The 17,681-nt window shown below is 43.9% G+C and overlaps 1 protein-coding gene across 2 annotated transcripts in view; it reads left to right on the forward strand.

Moving 5' to 3' along the window:
* ube4a (ubiquitination factor E4A (UFD2 homolog, yeast)) overlaps positions 1 to 17,681 on the forward strand; it is a 64,877-nt gene that overhangs the window by 34,579 nt on the left and 12,617 nt on the right. For both annotated transcript variants that reach the window (XM_072486446.1, XM_072486447.1), the window contains 3 exons: positions 1,958 to 2,090; positions 8,654 to 8,841; positions 16,025 to 16,125. In XM_072486446.1, the coding sequence (XP_072342547.1) occupies positions 1,958 to 2,090; positions 8,654 to 8,841; positions 16,025 to 16,125 (422 nt within the window). The remainder of the gene's footprint in view (positions 1 to 1,957; positions 2,091 to 8,653; positions 8,842 to 16,024; positions 16,126 to 17,681) is intronic.

A 17,681-nucleotide genomic window follows, 5' to 3' on the forward strand; every position in this document is an offset into this window, starting at 1 on the left:
AGTAAGCCAGGTGAGAGTGGTCTTTGATTATGCTGCCCGCTTTCTCCAGGCAGCGGGAGGTGTAGATGGATTCAATGGATGGGAGGCAGGTTCGTGTGATGGACTGGGCTGTGTTCACGACTCTCTGAAGTTTCTTACGGTCCTGGGCCGAGCAGTTGCCATACCAGGCTGTGATGCAGCCAGATAGGATGCTTTCTATGGTGCATCTGTAAAAACTGGTAAGAGTTAATGTGGACATGCCAAATTTCCTTAGTTTTCTGAGAAAGTATAGGTGTTGTTTCTTGGTGGTAGGGTCGACGTGGGTGGACCAGGACAGATATTTGGAGATGTGCACCCCTAGGAATTTGAAACTGCTAACCATCTCCACCACGGCCCCGTTGATGCTGACAGGGGCGTGTACAGTACTTTGCTTCCTGAAGTCCAACTCAATAGCCTAATCCTGCTTTCTCCCCATAGCCTTTGATCCTATTCTCCCCAATAGATACATCTTCTAGCAAGGCTGAGAGAAATGTTCCCTCTTTAACCTTTCAAAACCAACTGCTTCTAGCAGAGTTGTGAGATCTGCCTTCTCTCGCACTACCTATTTCCAACGGCAATCAAATTAGTTCAACTAAAACTTAAAAAGCTTCTCTACTGTCCAAAGCCCCAGTTGCTGATTTATTTGCTATGATATGGAGATGCCGGCGTTGGACTGGGGTGAGCACAGTAAGAAGTCTTACAACACCAGGTTAAAATCCAACAGGTTTGTTTCAAACACTAGCTTTCGGAGCACTGCTCCTTCCTCAGGTGAATGATTTATTTGCTCTTCACGTCATAGCCCTCTCTAAGCACAATAGAATCATCGTTGTAATTGAAACCAACCTCGGTACATACAAACACCTTTGTCCAGCATGAATCTAACTATGGGTTTTACCCTTCCAGGCACAAAACATTAAAGCCATTTAAAACTGTATTACCATTGTAATGTTTACCAATACAAATATAAATCACTTTAAACTACCTTTGTTTTTCTCACATTATTAACGATGTGACACCTTGGACTATTAAAATGTTCATGTTAACATACAAGTGCATTTTTTTCATTTGCCACTTTTGCTTTTGTCTGCTTTTGTCCTTTTTGCCCTTTATTTATCTAAAATCTTTGACTCTCCATCGCATGCTTTTCTCTCCACTGCTTCCAATTCCATTTCCCAAACTACTTGCGAGTACTGCCATGGGAAGTCAACTAAAATTGTTTTGTTTAGAAACAAATGCTGGTTTCCTTTTTTTTTTAAATTGTAAGTGGAATTATCTGGCATTAGAAGTGGCTGCCGATCATCTTTGAACCATCTGATACTGCCCCAGCGTCTTGCTGCTATGAGGAAGAGTTAGTGCCCTATGTTCATCTTCCAACAAATCTTAGCAGTCTTGTCATCCATGTCAGAATACTTGCTCCTTTCTTCTAAATTTGTGGTCATGTTGCCTTGAGGTGCTGGCTCATTGTTAACAACTGCCTCCACTCCCCAGGCACTTTGGCATTGGAGTGTGCCATCCTGAGTGGTCGTGGGCCTGTAGACTCTGAGCTGGTGAATGCTTGCTTTTAAATGTTCATAGGTTCACTAAACAGTGTGCCTCAGCAAGGGTGGGTGTTTACTGTGTTTCATTTCACGTTAAGTTGTATTGTCCCTCACAATGATGTTCTTTGGTGAACAGTTTATTTTGTACACTGTAAATGGACAAGGCTGTCTTATCCTTTGGATGAAATGTTCCACTGAGATCCATATCCATTCAAAGAGATGGGCATTAAAAGTACTAATGGCATGCAGAGAGGGATGGCATACTCAAAGGGTGAAGTCTAATGGGCTGAAGTGTCTTCAGCTCAACCTAATTTAGTGAGAGAGATTGTAATCTACTTTCATGCTAGTACTGTGCACTGATTCCTTTTGATTAATTGACTTATTTTATTTCCTTGTCACAGAGTTCTTTGCTGACAATCTTGGGGATTTTTTCATCTTCCTACGGAGATTTGCAGATGATGTTCTGGAAACTGCAGGCGATTCCCTCGAGCAACCTCTACACTTTGTCACAGTGTTCATGGGTAACGTAGAGAGGTAACAGCTAGCAACTCTTTTCAGAATTTACTGGCGGGCCTCGTACCACCCCAGCACCATGTGCAGGCGTTCGACGTTGCTGCAGTTTTTACATTGGCCGTTGTATTGATCAGAGTCAAGTTGTTGGTGCTGGTGCTGTCAGCGACGAGCAGTATCAGAGAAGTTAGAGCACAGATAGATGCTGACTCATGTTGCTTCCACCCTGCCTCAAAAATATATTTTCCCATCATCCTCAGAAGACAATCCCCCATTACGTCACTTAAACATTATTGCATTTTATGCGCCACTCGTCCTCTAACTGGATGAGTTTTCTATTTAGCTCTAAAGTAGGATCACTTTAACCAATCAGACTTGGATTGAGGCTGCCCAAATTTATTTTATCTAATACTGTTAGACCTTAACAGACAGAGCAAAGTTTAATGTGTTACGACCTTCGTAGAGCCCAATAACTTTTAAAAAGAGATTCGAAGGGCAGCAAGGTGGCGCAGTGAGTTAGCCCTGCTGCCTCACGGCGCCGAGGTCCCAGGTTCGATCCCGGCTCTGGGTCACTGTCCGTGTGGAGTTTGCACATTCTCCCCGTGTTTGCGTGGGTTTCGCCCCCACAACCCAAAGATGTGCAGGTTAGGTGGATTGGCCACGCTAAATTGCCCTTTAATTGGAAAAAATTAATTGGGTATTCTAAATTTAAAAAAAAAAGAGATTTGATTTCCCAGCGACCAACTCAAAGGAGGTCGCCACAAGATTTCACGTTTTTTAAGATTTTTACTGTGGCAAACTAAAACAATACGAAGTCTTACAACACCAGGTTAAAGTCCAACAGGTTTGTTTCGATGTCACTAGCTTTCGGAGCGCTGCTCCTTCCTCTGGCACATCAAAACTGATCCCAACAGATCACCTGCAATAATGTAAATCTATCTTGTGGTTGAGGAGGGAGTAGGTTGCTAATTGCCTGTGAAAACCACATACACCATACCAGAATAAATTATAATTTCAGAAACATATGTACAGAAATGTCTTCTGATTGTGGCTTATGCAGAGCCAAGAGGACTGGATAAGAGAGGGGAACATCTGCTAATAGGCTAATCATCGCAGAAGAGACTGTATAAATGCAAAATATTCCCCTTCAAAAGAAAACCCCCAGTTATGAGAAGTAAATAAAGGTTAGATGTCCCATGATGGTTAACATAAAATGCAAAAGCTACATAAGGCCAACACACCAGGCCGCCCTATCGTTTCAGGCAATGGGACCCTGTGTGAGAACCTCTCTGGCTACATCGAGGGCATCTTGAAACCCATCGTACAAGGTACACCCAGCTTCTGTCGCGACACGACGGACTTCCTACAGAAACTCAGCACCCATGGACCAGTTGAACCAGGAACATTCCTCGTCACAATGGACGCCTCGGCACTCTACACCAGCATCCCTCATGACGACGGCATTGCTGCAACAGCCTCAGTACTCAACACCGACAACTGCCAATCTCCAGACGCAATTCTGCAACTCATCCGCTTCATTCTGGATCACAACGTCTTCACCTTCGACAACAAGTTCTTCATCCAGACGCACGGAACAGCCATGGGGACCAAATTCGCACCCCAATACGCCAACATCTTCATGCACAAGTTTGAACAGGACCTACTCACCGCACAGGACCTTCAACCGACGTTATACACCAGATACATCAATGACATTTTTTTCCTTTGGACCCACGGCGAAGAATCACTGAAACGACTACACGATGACATTAATAAGTTCCATCCAACCATCAGACTCACCATGGACTACTCTCCAAAATCAGTTGCATGCTTGGACACACTCGTCTCCATCAAGGACGGTCACCTCAGCACTTCGCTTTACCGCAAACCCACGGATAACCTCATGATGCTCCACTTCTCCAGCTTCCACCCTAAACACATTAAAGAAGCCATCCCCTATGGACAAGCGCTCCGTATACACAGGATCTGCTCAGACGAGGAGGAGCGTAACAGACATCTACAGACGTTGAAAGATGCCCTCGTACGAACGGGATATGGCACTCGACTCATCGAGCGACAGTTCCAACGCGCCACAGCGAAAAACCGCACCGACCTCCTCAGAAGACAAACATGGGACACAACCGACAGAATACCCTTCGTCGTCCAGTACTTCCCCGGAGCGGAGAAACTACGTCATCTTCTTCACAGCCTTCAACATGTCATTGATGACGATGAACACACCCCCACTACTTGCCTTCAAACAACCGCGCAACCTCAAACGAACCATTGTTTGCAGCAAACTACCCAGTCTTCAGAACAGTGACCACGACACCACACAACCCTGCCATGGCAATCTCTGCAAAACGTGCCAGATCATCGACATGGATACCACTATTACACGTGAGAACACCACCCACCAGGTACACGGTACATGCTCGTGCGACTCGGCCAACGTTGTCTACCTCATACGCTGCAGGAAAGGATGTCCCGAAGCGTGGTACATTGGCGAGACCATGCAGACGCTGCGACAACGAATGAACGGACATCGCGCAACAATCACCAGGCAGGAATGTTCCCTTCCAGTCGGGGAACACTTCAGCAGTCAAGGGCATTCAGCCTCTGATCTCCGGGTAAGCGTTCTCCAAGGCGGCCTTCAGGACGCGCGACAACGCAGAATCGCCGAGCTGAAACATATAGCCAAGTTCCGCACACATGAGTGCGGCCTCAACCGGGACCTGGGATTCATGTCGCATTACATTCATCCCCCACCACCTGGCCTGCGAAATCCTACCAACTGTCCTGACTTGATACAATTCACACCTCTTTAACCTGGGGTTACCCATTCTCTGGATCTGTAAAGATTTAATCACCTGCTAATGGTCGCATTCCTAGCATTGTTTGGCATCTTTGAATTTGTCTATATATATGTTTCTGGAACATACCTCTTCATTCACCTGAGGAAGGAGCAGCACTCCGAAAGCTAGTGACATCGAAACAAACCTGTTGGACTTTAACCTGGTGTTGTAAGACTTCGTACTGTGCTCACCCCAGTCCAACGCTGGCATCTCCACATCAAAACTAAAACAAGGCTATGGACCAAATGCTTAGGATTAGAATTAGATGGACCAAAATGGGATTATAATAGTTAGGTGTTTGATGGCCGCCACAGACACGATGGGCTGAAAGTCCTCCTGCTGTGCTGTAAAACTCTTTTGACTATAATATCAGCATTGACCAAACATTACTTAGTAGGCAATTAATATACTAAACTACAGCAAAGATAACCCTTATTTCTTTTAACAGGATAACCCCACTCAATGTTATGCATTACGTCACACTTTCAGCAGAAATGAAATCTTATCATAGAATTCACAGTGCAGAAGGAGGCCACCCGACCCATCGGTCCCGATTTGGCCCCTGTAAAGAGCACCCCACTGAAGCCCACACCTCATCCCCTTCCCCACAACTCAGCAACCCACGCAACCTTTTTGGACACGAAGGGCAATTTAGCATGGCCAATCCATCTAACCTGCACATCTTTGGACTGTGGGAGGAAACCGGAGCACCCGGAGGAAACCCACGCAGACACGGGGAAAACATGCAGACTCCGCACAGACAGTGACCCAAGCCAGGAATCAAGCCTCTGACCCTGGAGTTGTGAAACAACAGAGTTAACCACTATGCTACTGTGCCGCCCCACAAAAACTCTTGCTTTTAAAGTCCTTGCATTTCCAAAGGTTTTCTTTCTTCTCTCTGTTACACCAGCTCAAGATTTCCAGAGTCCTTTTAAAAATCCCTTCACTCAATCCTCCTGAGCATAATTGAATTGACTTCCGGTCTTTAAATTTCCACAAAGTCAATCTTTTGAAATGGGAACCACTCTCTCTCTCCTCTCTCTACAGACTACCCATGATAAAGCTAGTTGTTCTATTCTTTGTGTTCAGGTGTTAAACCTGCCATCTTACACTCGTAACAATTCCATTGACCTTCCACCCAGTTTTGGGGTGAAAGTCTGGTGTCTTGTCTGTTCTTCTGAGCAATGTTAATTATTAAAATAATTTCCCATCGGCTTATTGGCAGCTACTGTGTTTTAGATGGTCACTTTGCACCCTAAGGTCAGTTCTCAATCTAGATTCTGTTTCTCCTAAACTAACACGTTTTCCTGATCCAGATATAAGAATTAAATGAAAACCTTTTGAAGCGGCATGGTGGTACAGTTGACCCCACAGCGCTGAGGACCCGGGTTCGATCCCGGCCCCGGGTCACTGTCCATGTGGAGTTTTCACATTCTCCCCATGTTTGTGTGAGTGTCACTCCCACAACCCAAATGTGCAGGCTAGGTGGATTGGCCATGCTAAAATTGCCCCTTAATTAGAAAAAATAGTAATTGGGTACGCTAAATTTATTTTGGAAAATTGAAACGGAACTATATTGCTGATTTGCACCTCCTTGAGTATCAGTTAAGGAATACAATTGGTGCAGTCGTGTGTCAGCTGTGTTGATAATGTTTTTGTAAAAGCTGCAGGGTTATAGGGAAGGACAGATGATTGGGACTAATTCTACAGCTGTACCAAAGAACTGGCATTGGCACAGTGTGCCGAATAGTTTCCTTTTGTGTTGTAATACTCTGTGTTTCTATGAACTAAGTTTCAGCATGCAGAGTGAATTAAGTTCAGGACCTGACCCCTTCCATTGAGGGAGCCGTAGTTTTAAGCTCACTTCAAGATCAGCAGCAAGACGGCCACTGTTCTGCTACATTCCAGATTCCAGTAACATAGACTCTCATTAAGTCACCAGCAACCCACGTACTGCCATGCCCTGTCACTGCCAGTGAGTGCACCACCTTCCCCAAATTTCTGAGACACATCTTGTAAAGGCTGTTAGAGAGCGAGAAGGCGGAAGCTATGCTCTGAAATTGAGAATTGTGAACTCACATTGATTTGAAGTGACCATTTACATTTCTTCTCGAAATTCTACAAATTCACATAAGCTTTTGCATTTTATGTTAACCATCATGGGACATCTAACCTTTATTTACTTCTCATAACTGGGGGGTTTCTTTTGAAGGGGAATATTTTGCATTTATACAGTCTCTTCTGCGATGATTAGCCTATTAGCAGATGTTCCCCTCTCTTATCCAGTCCTCTTGGCTCTGCATAAGCCACAATCAGAAGACATTCCTGTACATATGTTTCTGAAATTATAATTTATTCTGGTATGGTGTATGTGGTTTTCACAGACAATTACCAACCTACTCCCTCCTCAACCACGAGATAGATTTACATTATTGCAGGTGATCTGTTGGGATCAGTTTTGATGTGCCAGAGACCACTGGCATTATAGATCAGGCCTCCCAATTGGAAACCTATTATTATGGGCCAGGGTTTAGAGAGCACCAAAGTATATGATGGGGATCACCTGACCCACAACTTTTAATAGATTTTGGTTATGGGGAGCACAAGGGCCCACTTTACAGGTGTGATGCAACAGAGATCTAAGTATGTTTAAACAAAAACAATGTTTATTCTATGAATCCAGATAACATTTTATAAACACACAGTAAACATCTTATCAACTACCAACACTGATAATCCCCACAGATACAATACTCTATAGGTAACCCTTAATAACTTTCCTAACAACATCCATATGTCCAAAACCCTTTTTAACAAAGACAGTAGGTTTGCATTCCTAACAGGCATTACTTTGAAATCATCAAATGATCTGGAGACATTCTTTAGTAGGCAGAGAGAGAAATCAAAATACACCTTGCTTGAAAACAGCTCCCCAACTGAAAACGAAACCAAGACACAAAGCAGCTTCCAGCTCAAAACAAAAGTAAAAGATAGAATCACATTCCAGTACCACCCACACAATGACATCACTGCAGCTATTTGATAAACACCCATTTCTTAAAGGGACCTGCACGTGACACTATGCACACACTATCTTCCAGGTTACATAAACATCACTTTGAAACAATTGGGAGATGGCCCATTGCATTCAAGAAGCTAACTGATGGATATTGGTGTAAATAATTACCCCCCTATGAATAATATCAACTGATATCGACTGCTTTAAGTGAAAAGAATGGGAATTAATGCTCTGTGTAGGCCCATGTTGCCAGAAAACATGGGAGCAAAAAACAGCGCACCAAAATCAGAACGTTCTATGCAGTAAAGGTTGGAGAGTTCCACAATGATCCTTTTATCCGTTATGTTGGCCAGTATTGTCACTAGGCTTTCAGTAAAGTATAAGGTGGGACTTTTGAAGTATTAGTACTGGAGGGAAGTTGAAGAAAGGTAGAAAACACAGGTCTTACAGGCCTTTGGAAGGTTACAGCTTGAAGTGAAGAATTCCACATATTACACAAAAAGCACGTGTGCTGAAGTAAAATATTTTTCCGTAATCAATTGATTGCGCTACATCAAACAAGCCCAGTGACAAGGCTGATTGATCATTTTGTGAGGTCTTGTTTAGTTTTGCGTGTCTCCGCAATCTGAGTCTTGATACCTGGATTATGCTGAAAGATGTTTGTTGACTGACCAGAAAGCCCTTTTCTTCCCTCCCCTTTTCTTACCTCTCAGGATGAAGAACCCTCACTTGCGAGCAAAGCTGGCTGAAGTCCTTGAGGCTGTGATGCCTCACATGGAGCAAGTGCAGAACCCAATGATGAGTAGTATGTTCCATCGGCAGCGAGTCTTTAGCTCATACCAGCATGCACACTATCTCGCTGAAGCACTTATCAAAGTGTTTGTGGACATTGAATTCACAGGTATGTTTAGAAGGTAGCAGCAGTCTCACGTGAATGTCACAATTACAACAGTGACTATACTTCTGAAGTTATTCATTGGCTGTAAAGCAATTTTGGGACATCCTGACATTGTGAAAGGTGTAAAATATAAATCAAATCCTTTCGTTTTTATAAAATGGCATTTGTAATGTTACACCTCTACTTTCCAGCAAAGCTGCTATGACACGGTTATACTCCCACCAATTGCATTTATTTCCCAGAGAGAATGAAATTTGATTTTGCTGCATTGTCTATGCATTGTCACCGCTGCATACAAACAGAGAACAGCAAGCCAGGAGAAGCAGCGCATTGGACAAGAACTAACAAAACCAAATGAAAGATGTGCATTCTACCAGGGGCGTGGTGCTGAAGTGTTCAGAATGTAGATGGCAGAATGGGCTAGGCTATAGGCCATGAGTAAGTGATTTGCAGAGTAAGCTTGAGTTCTATAGATTGTCAAATATAATACTTTTAGATTTGCTTTAATTCTTCATCAACGTCAATATTTTTCTTCCTCCCGCAAATCACTAAACTCCCCCTCCTCCATCTGACCAAAGAAGAAAAATAACAGCAACTTGGCTCAACTTCTAAACCGTCTCATCTTGTCAAGTCTAAATCTAGTATTGATAGGAAATACTGAAGGTATTAAAGAACATAGCTGATTCTGTTACAAAGCTGATGTTACCAAGCCAGCTGTGCTCCACATAGCTCATACTTGCACTTTCATATTTTTACTGCAGCAAGATGGGGGTTATGTTGATGCTCTGTGAGTGCAGATTACTCCGAGACAGTATCTGCTACTGTGCTAAAGTTAATGCTTCTGCATTGCCATGGCTCCTCTTTGAAACTGAGCCTTGTAAACAACAGAATCCCAGGTTCAAATCCTGCTCTGTGCTGAGAGAATTGTTCTCAGCTGAGAAAGCAGCAAGGGGATTAGATTTAGCTCAGCAACTTCTGAATTGGGAGGATAAAACCAGACAGAATTGCTGTATCCTGCATAGATCTTGGATGAGAACACCATTGAACTTTATTGTGAAGCAGGCAACATTTTCATAGCATAATTTTCATTCCAAGAATGCACTCTGGCTAGGTTACACGGGAACCTGTGATACTGTACCCGAGCAAGAATTGGTGCCTTTGAGAAGAAGGCTGGGTTGGGTGGCAAAAAAGATTTGCTTTTGAAATAAACTTTTTAACAACAGTTTTGTGTTTAAAAACAGTTTTGTGTTACTGTTGCATTAAGTAACCATCGCCCCTTGACAGTCAATGGCATTACCATCGGAAGCCCACACTGTCAACACCCTCGGACTACATTGACCACAAACTTAACCGGACTAGACATATGAGTATGGTGGCTACAAGAGCAGGTCAGGAGGCTAGGAATCCTGCAGCGAGTAACTCACCACCTGACTTCTCTGTCCATCATCTACAAGACAAGTCAGGAGTGTGATGGAATACTCTCCACTTGCCTGGATGAGTGCAGTTCCAACAACACTCAAGAAGCTCAACACCATCCAGGACAAAGCAGCCCACTTGATTAGCACCCCATCCACAAACATTCACTCCTTCCACCAACAACACACAGTAGCAGAGGGTGTGCCATCTACAAGATACACTGCAAGAACTCACCAAGGCTCCTTAGACAGCACCTTCCAAACATGGAACAGATACATGGGAATGCCACAACCTGAAAGTTCCTCTCCAGGTCACTCACCATCCTGACTTGGAAATATATCAGCATTCCTTCACTGTCGCTAGGTCAAAATCCTAGAACTCCCTCCCTATCAGCACTATGGCTGCACCTACTCCACATGAACAGCAGCAGTTCAAGAAAGCAGCTCAGCACCACCCACCTCCAGGGCAATTAGGGATGGGCAATAAATGCTGGCCCAGCCACCGATATCCACATCCCATGAATGAATTGTTTTAAAGCAGCAAACAAAATCTTACTGCAGCAGCCTCTTTCAAAATCTTGAATGTTTTGGGTTTAAAAATGATTTTCTTGGCTATCATTTCCTTCTTTAACTTGGGAGATTTTTATTTTTGGTTCTATCAAATCACCTGTGGTTTTTTTACTGTTTCCTGTAGCTGAATAAGTAATTTTAGGGCCAACTATTGAATAATGTTCAGAATGAGGGGAACAAGAGTTCCTATTGAAGGTTTTTTTTCTTCTTTGAAAGGCTGCGCAATTCTTTTGCTGCTTTGTCAAATGATGAAACTAAAAACCATCTAATTTTGGCAAAACTGAACCCCACAAATCACTCTTTTCTCTGAAGTCCCTGTCTCTCCGGGTTAGATAAAACTTCGCCCTAATGGGCGAAGGTAAATAAATGTTACAGAAAGAGTACATTGTTACTTCGGATTGTACACAGTTGGTGGTAAGATAAAGAGACCCAGTCCCAAATTTAGAGCTGATGTCGCAATAGTGGGAGCAATACTTGGAATGGGTGCCTGGAAGGATAACTGTGCCAAACCCTGGAATCAGAACCAGTTTCAGATAGGTGAGCTAAGGTAGCGCAAATGTGTGACCAATGTGCAACATTGACAAATATATAGAGGATTGGTATTGGGATATGTTAAGAACAGATGTTACCCGCGAGAGTGCCTCAAAACCCCAAAGGATAAGTTGAAACACTGATTGTTAATGGTGTATATTTGTTTGGAATAATATGAGCAACAATGTACAATCCAGTGAGGAACCAGGCCTGTTGTGTAAACAATTAATAAAGAATATTTATTCATGTAAAGAAAGGGGGGGGGGCAGCATGGTGGTGCAGTGGTTAGCACCCCGAGGTCACAGGTTCGATCCCGACTCTGGGTCACTGTCCGTGTCGAGTTCGCACATTCTCCCCGTGTTTGCGTGGGTTCCACCCCCACAACCCAAAGATGTGCAGGGTAGGTGAAATGGCCAGGCTAAATTGTCCCTTAATTGGAAAAATGAATTGGCTGCTCTAAATTTATAATACACCACAAAAGAATAACATACACTATGACACTTAAATATATTTGTAACTAAACACACTGCTATCAGAAGTTACCTCTCGTTCCCAAAATATACCCATGTTCGCTGAACTCCCTTTTCCCCAAGCAACATCCAATTTTTAGTAACTCTATAATTCAAATCCAGTTAATAGTTACTGCACAATGCTACATCTCTTCCTGGTTCAGCAGAGGCATGAAACTGCGTCTGCTAGAGGAGAATATCTGCAATCTTTTGTGGCTTCTAAATGTTAGCTGAAAGAGGCCTCCGAGGCTTGGGTCAGCTGGAACTGGCTATTGAATGGAGAACTAGCCTCCTTCCCCAATGACGGTGCTAGCAATTATACTGTTCAGTCTCTTTGATATTCCCCTCTGTGGATCTGCTGTCTACCTCTCTCAAATTCCTTGCCTTTTCATAGAGTCATAGAATCCCAACAATGCAGAAGAAAGGCATTCGGCCCATCGAGTCACTGAACCTCTGAAAGAGCACCTTATCTGGGCCCAATCTGCCACACTATCCCTGTAACCCTGCCTAGGGGCAATTTAGCACAGCCAATCCACCCAATCTGCACATCTTTGGACTGTGGGAGGAAACAGGAGCACCCGGAGGAAACCCACGCAGGCACGGGGAGAACGTGGAAACTCCATTTAGACAGTCACCTGATGTCGGAATGAAACCCGGGTCTCTGGCACTGTGAAGCAGCAGTGCTAACCACTGATTTTGCTATTTGTATAGCCCCCACTGATTTTTGGTAAATAATGTTTCTGATATCATTCACACCTCAATTTGTCTGGACTCTTAACCTTGTCACTTTACTTTTTAAAAAAATTTATTTTCACCTCAAATTCACTGTTAGTCTTGTTAACTTCCCACATCCCTGCAAAATAAATTACATTAATCAGGATCGAACTTGTTTTCTTTTGACTGAAGTCTGAGGGACCCCTAAAGTATAAAACTAGCTACTGATCTTGGAGTTGAATTTCACTTTGGCAGCCTGCACCGGTGAAGGTGTTTATTTTCTTTGGCCTATTTCCGTTCTTGTTATTCCCATCCTGATATTCGGATTGTGTTGCTGTTTTATTTAGTTGCTGGCTCCAGCATTCATGGTGTTGTTTTTTGCTGTGAGTTGGGCTGTTATTGAACTGGAGTAGTTGTGAAAATAATGAAACATTGAGAGTTTGAAAATACTCTTTGAAGTTACTGGTGGATCCGTAGATGAAACCTGACAAAGGAAAACACGTTGTCTTTTATTTTGAAGAAGAGAGTGAAAACTAGGCACTGTTTGATGATATTAGAGGGAGTTCTAAACCCAAAGATGCAAACCTATCAAAAGCAGAAGAACAAAGGAAAGACCGAGTAAAGATACTGAACAAATGTAGAAAAGAGTTGGGGCAGCACAGCACCCCGAGGAAACCCATGCAGACACGGGGAGAAAGTGCAGACTCCACAGTTACCCGAGACGGTATTGAGCCCGGGTCCCTGGAGCTGTGAGGCAGAAGTGCTAACCACTGTGCCACCGTGACACAGTGGTTAGCACTGCTACCTTGCGGCTCCGAGGACCCTGGTGCGATCCTGGCCCCGGGTCACTGTCTGTGTGGAGTTTGTACATTCTCCCAGTGTCTGCGTGGGTCTCACCCCCACAACCCAAAGATGTGCATGGATCACACGGGATCAGAGGTGAGCTGGCAAGATGGATACAGAACTGGCTAGGTCATAGAAGGCAGAGAGTAGCAATGGAAGGGTGCTTTTCTGATTGGAGGGCTGTGACTAGTGGTCCGCAGGGATCAGTGCTGGGACCTTTGCTGTTCGTAGTATATATAAATGATTTGGAAGAAAATGTAACTGGTCTGATTAGTAAGTTTGCGGACGACACAAAGGTTGGTGGAATTGCGGATAACAATGAGGACTGTCAGAGGATACAGCAGGATTTAGATCGTTTGGAGACTTGGGCGGAGAGATAGCAGATGGAGTTTGATCCGGACAAATGTGAGGTAATGCATTTTGGAAGGTCTAATACAGGTAGGGAATATGCAGTGAACGGTAGAACCCTCGAGTATTGACAGTCAAAGAGATCTAGGAGTACAGGTCCACAGGTCACTGAAAGGGGCAACACAGAAGGAGAAGGTAGTCAAGAAGGCATACGGCATGCTTGCCTTCATTGGCCGGGGCATTGAGTATAAAAATTGGCAAGTCATGTTGCAGCTGAATAGAACCTTAGTTAGGCCACACTTGGAGTATAGTGTTCAATTCTGGTCGCCACACTACCAGAAGGATGTGGAGGCTTTAGAGAGGGTGCAGAAGAGATTTACCAGAATGTTGCCTGGTATGGAGGGCATTAGCTATGAGGAGAGGATGAATAAACTTGGTTTGTTCTCACTGGAACGAAGGAGGTTGAGGGGCGAACTGATAAGAGGTCAACAAAAGTATGAGGGGCATAGAGTGGATAGTCAGAGGCTTTTTCCCAGGGTAGAGGGGTCAATTACTAGGGGGCATAGGTTTAAGGTGCGAGGGGCAAGGCTTAGAGGAGATGTACGAAGCAAGTTTTTTTACACAGAGGGTAGTGGGTGCCTGGAACTCGCTGCCGGAGGAGGTGGTGGAAGCAGGGATGATAGTGACGTTTAAGGGGCATCTTGACAAATTCGTGAATAGGATGGGAATAGAGGGGTACAGATCCTGGAAGTGTAGAAGATTTTAGTTCAGACGGCAGCATGGTCCGGCGCAGGCTTGGAGGGCCGAAGGGCCTGTTCCTGTGCTGTACTTTTCTTTGTTCAGTGTAAGTGAATTGGCCATGGTAATTTGCCCCTTAATTGGAAAAGAAAAAGAATTGAGTACTCTAAATTTATTTTAAGAAACAACAAAAAAAAGAATATGGACAGAGTCGTAGGGAAACACCGTAACAGGGGTACTCCGTTAACTAATCATGATGAGAAACTCTGAACCAATATGTTTGAATGTATCTGTCCGGCTGAAAACACCTAATCTCTCAGTTCTACTTGTTAAAACTTTCAGGATGCTTCTGAAAATTGTTATAAATGATGAAAATGCAGCACTTTGAGGCACTGCCATAGGAAAATGGGTGTGGGATTATGTCTAAGCTTCTCTACATATTGAATTTGTGACTGGGAAATTGTTGAGCATGAGTCCAGTGTATCCATTTTTTAAAAATTCCTTCATGGGACATGGGCGTCGCTGGCTGTGCCAGTATTTAATGCTCATCCCTAATTGCCCTTGAAAGGACAGTAGTGAACCAGGTGGGTTTTCACGACCATCGACTCATGGTCATCATTAGACTTTTAATTCCCGATTGTTATTGATTCAAATTTCACCATCTGGTTTCACTTATCTGCAGTGGTGGGATTTGAACCTGGGACCCCAGTGCATTACTCTGGGTCTCTGGTTTGCTAGTCCAGTGACAATACCACTATGCCACCGCCTTCCAGCTATGCTCAAGCATCTCAATGTGTTGTGCTAGGTCTGGGAGTGAATGCCTTTTTATTTGGCGTCAGTTGATAAGTGATAATGGAGCACGAGGGAAACCTGGTGAAAATATCCTGCCAGTGAGATTATAATAAAAATATTATTGGGACCAGTTATTACTGTGTTCAATTCCAGTCACTGAGGCATAGAGCCTTCACGACCAAGAGACAGTTCAGTACTGAGTCACGAGACTGACCTAAGTATTGAGTCAAGTCTTGAAAGAGAATGACTGAAAGAGGACATCATTTTTATAATCTACACTGGTACAGTAAAGGTAAATCCAGAGTACCATATGAACTACACCAAGATAATAGAAGATGTGACCGTGCAGGCAAGCTAGGGAAAGGCACATGGAGAACTGAAGGGATCACAATGGAATAACTTGTTTGAAAAAAAACAATAATAATTTTTTTTTTTTAAACGGATTCTCTGGGCTAGGGGAGAGATGACGTTTTGTTCTGGCAGGCAAATTAAGATGTGCAGAATCTCATCCCAATATGATATTTTGGTGAGTTTGCATGAGTGTGACCATCAGGTTTACCCATGCCACATGGAATACTTGAATGATGATGGTTTGTCTGTGTTCAAGAGATCTGCCTTTTCCATCTGCCTGATGTCCTAAACAACTTGAGTCGGCTAACTCCTAAACATTGATAAAGTAGATTTAAATGTGAAAATGACCGCTGTTGCTGTTTCATCTGCTACTAGGTGACCCACATCAGTTTGAGCAAAAGTTTAACTACAGGCGGCCCATGTATCCTATCCTAAAATACATGTGGGGATTTGATAACTACAGGCAAAGCATCAAGGTTTGTATTATTTTAAGTTAATGTGTTTCAGTATATTGTCTTACCCCACCCAACTTGTGTAGTAAACATGCTTTTTTAATTCAACCCATTTAAAATATCTTAAATATGTTACCTTGAGTTTTAGGAACTACTTTGAGAATGTTTTTATTCTATTGTCAATATTGAAGTGACGTATAGTTATAAACTTTATACCCAGAACACTAAGTAATGAGTGCGATTGAGTAAACCATATTTGGCTTATCCAATAAGTGTTAACTAACCCCCTTTGCTCACATTTTGTTAGATCCATAGTCAAGTTGTAGCAGGTAGAAAATAAATGAAAGTGGCGAAGGAGGTAATGAAGAGCGTGAGGAAATTACACGGGTCAGTTGTGGCAAGGGATTGTGTTTCACCACACGTGAATTTATTCTGGTTGCTGGCTTTTCAATAGCTACATATTAATGTGTGTGTGGCAACTTTTAAATCACAATAGCAACTGCTGGAAAAAACACTTGTCGAGCTGTTTGTGGCTGTTGTAAGCTGTTAACTTACAGTGCTGCCATCTCCAGCTCCTCCAAGACCGAGTTAGGGAACTGGAGCTGGAGTTGGAAGAACTTCGGATCATTCGGGAGGCAGAGGGGGGTCATAGATAGCAGCTTCAGGGAATTAGTTACACCAAAGATTGGAGATAGATGGGTAACTGTAAGAGGGACTGGGAAAAAGCAGTCAGTGCAGGGATCCTCTGCGGTCGTTCCCCTGAGAGACAAGTATACCGCTTTGGATACTTGTGGGGGGGGGGGGGAGACTTACCAGGGGTAAGCCATGGGGTACGGGCCTCTGGCACGGAGTCTGTCCCTGTTGCTCAGAAGGGAAGGGGGGAGAGGAGCAGAGCATTAGTAATTGGGGACTCAATAGTCAGGGGCACAGATAGGAGATTTTGTGGGAGCGTGAGAGACTCACGTTTGGTATGTTGCCTCCCAGGTGCAAGGGTCCGCGATGTCTCGGATCGTGTTTTCCGGGTCCTTAGGGGGAGGGGGAGCAGCCCCAAGTCGTGGTCCACATTGGCACTAACGACATAGGTACGAAAGGGGACAAGGATGTCAGGCAGGCTTTCAGGGAGCTAGGATTGAAGCTCAGAACTAGAACAAACAGAGTTGTTATCTCTGGGTTGTTGCCCGTGCCACGTGATAGTGAGATGAGGAATAGGGAGAGAGAGCAATTAAACACGTGGCTACAGGGATGGTGCAGGCGGGAGGGATTCAGATTTCTGGATAACTGGGGCTCTTTCTGGGGAAGGTGGGACCTCTACAGACAAGGATGGTCTACATCTGAACCTGAGGGGCACAAATATCCTGGGGGGGAGATTTGTTAGTGCTCTTTGGGGGGGTTTAAACTAATGCAGCAGGGGCATGGGAACCTGGATTGTAGTTTTAGGGTAAGGGAGAATGAGAGTATAGAGGTCAGGAGCACAGATTTGACGTCGCAGGAGGGGGCCAGTGTTCAGGTAGGTGGTTTGAAGTGTGTCTACTTCAATGCCAGGAGTATACGAAATAAGGTAGGGGAACTGGCAGCATGGG

The sequence above is a fragment of the Scyliorhinus torazame genome, chromosome 21 (assembly GCF_047496885.1).
Source record: "Scyliorhinus torazame isolate Kashiwa2021f chromosome 21, sScyTor2.1, whole genome shotgun sequence".
Taxonomy (NCBI): Eukaryota; Metazoa; Chordata; class Chondrichthyes; order Carcharhiniformes; family Scyliorhinidae; genus Scyliorhinus; species Scyliorhinus torazame.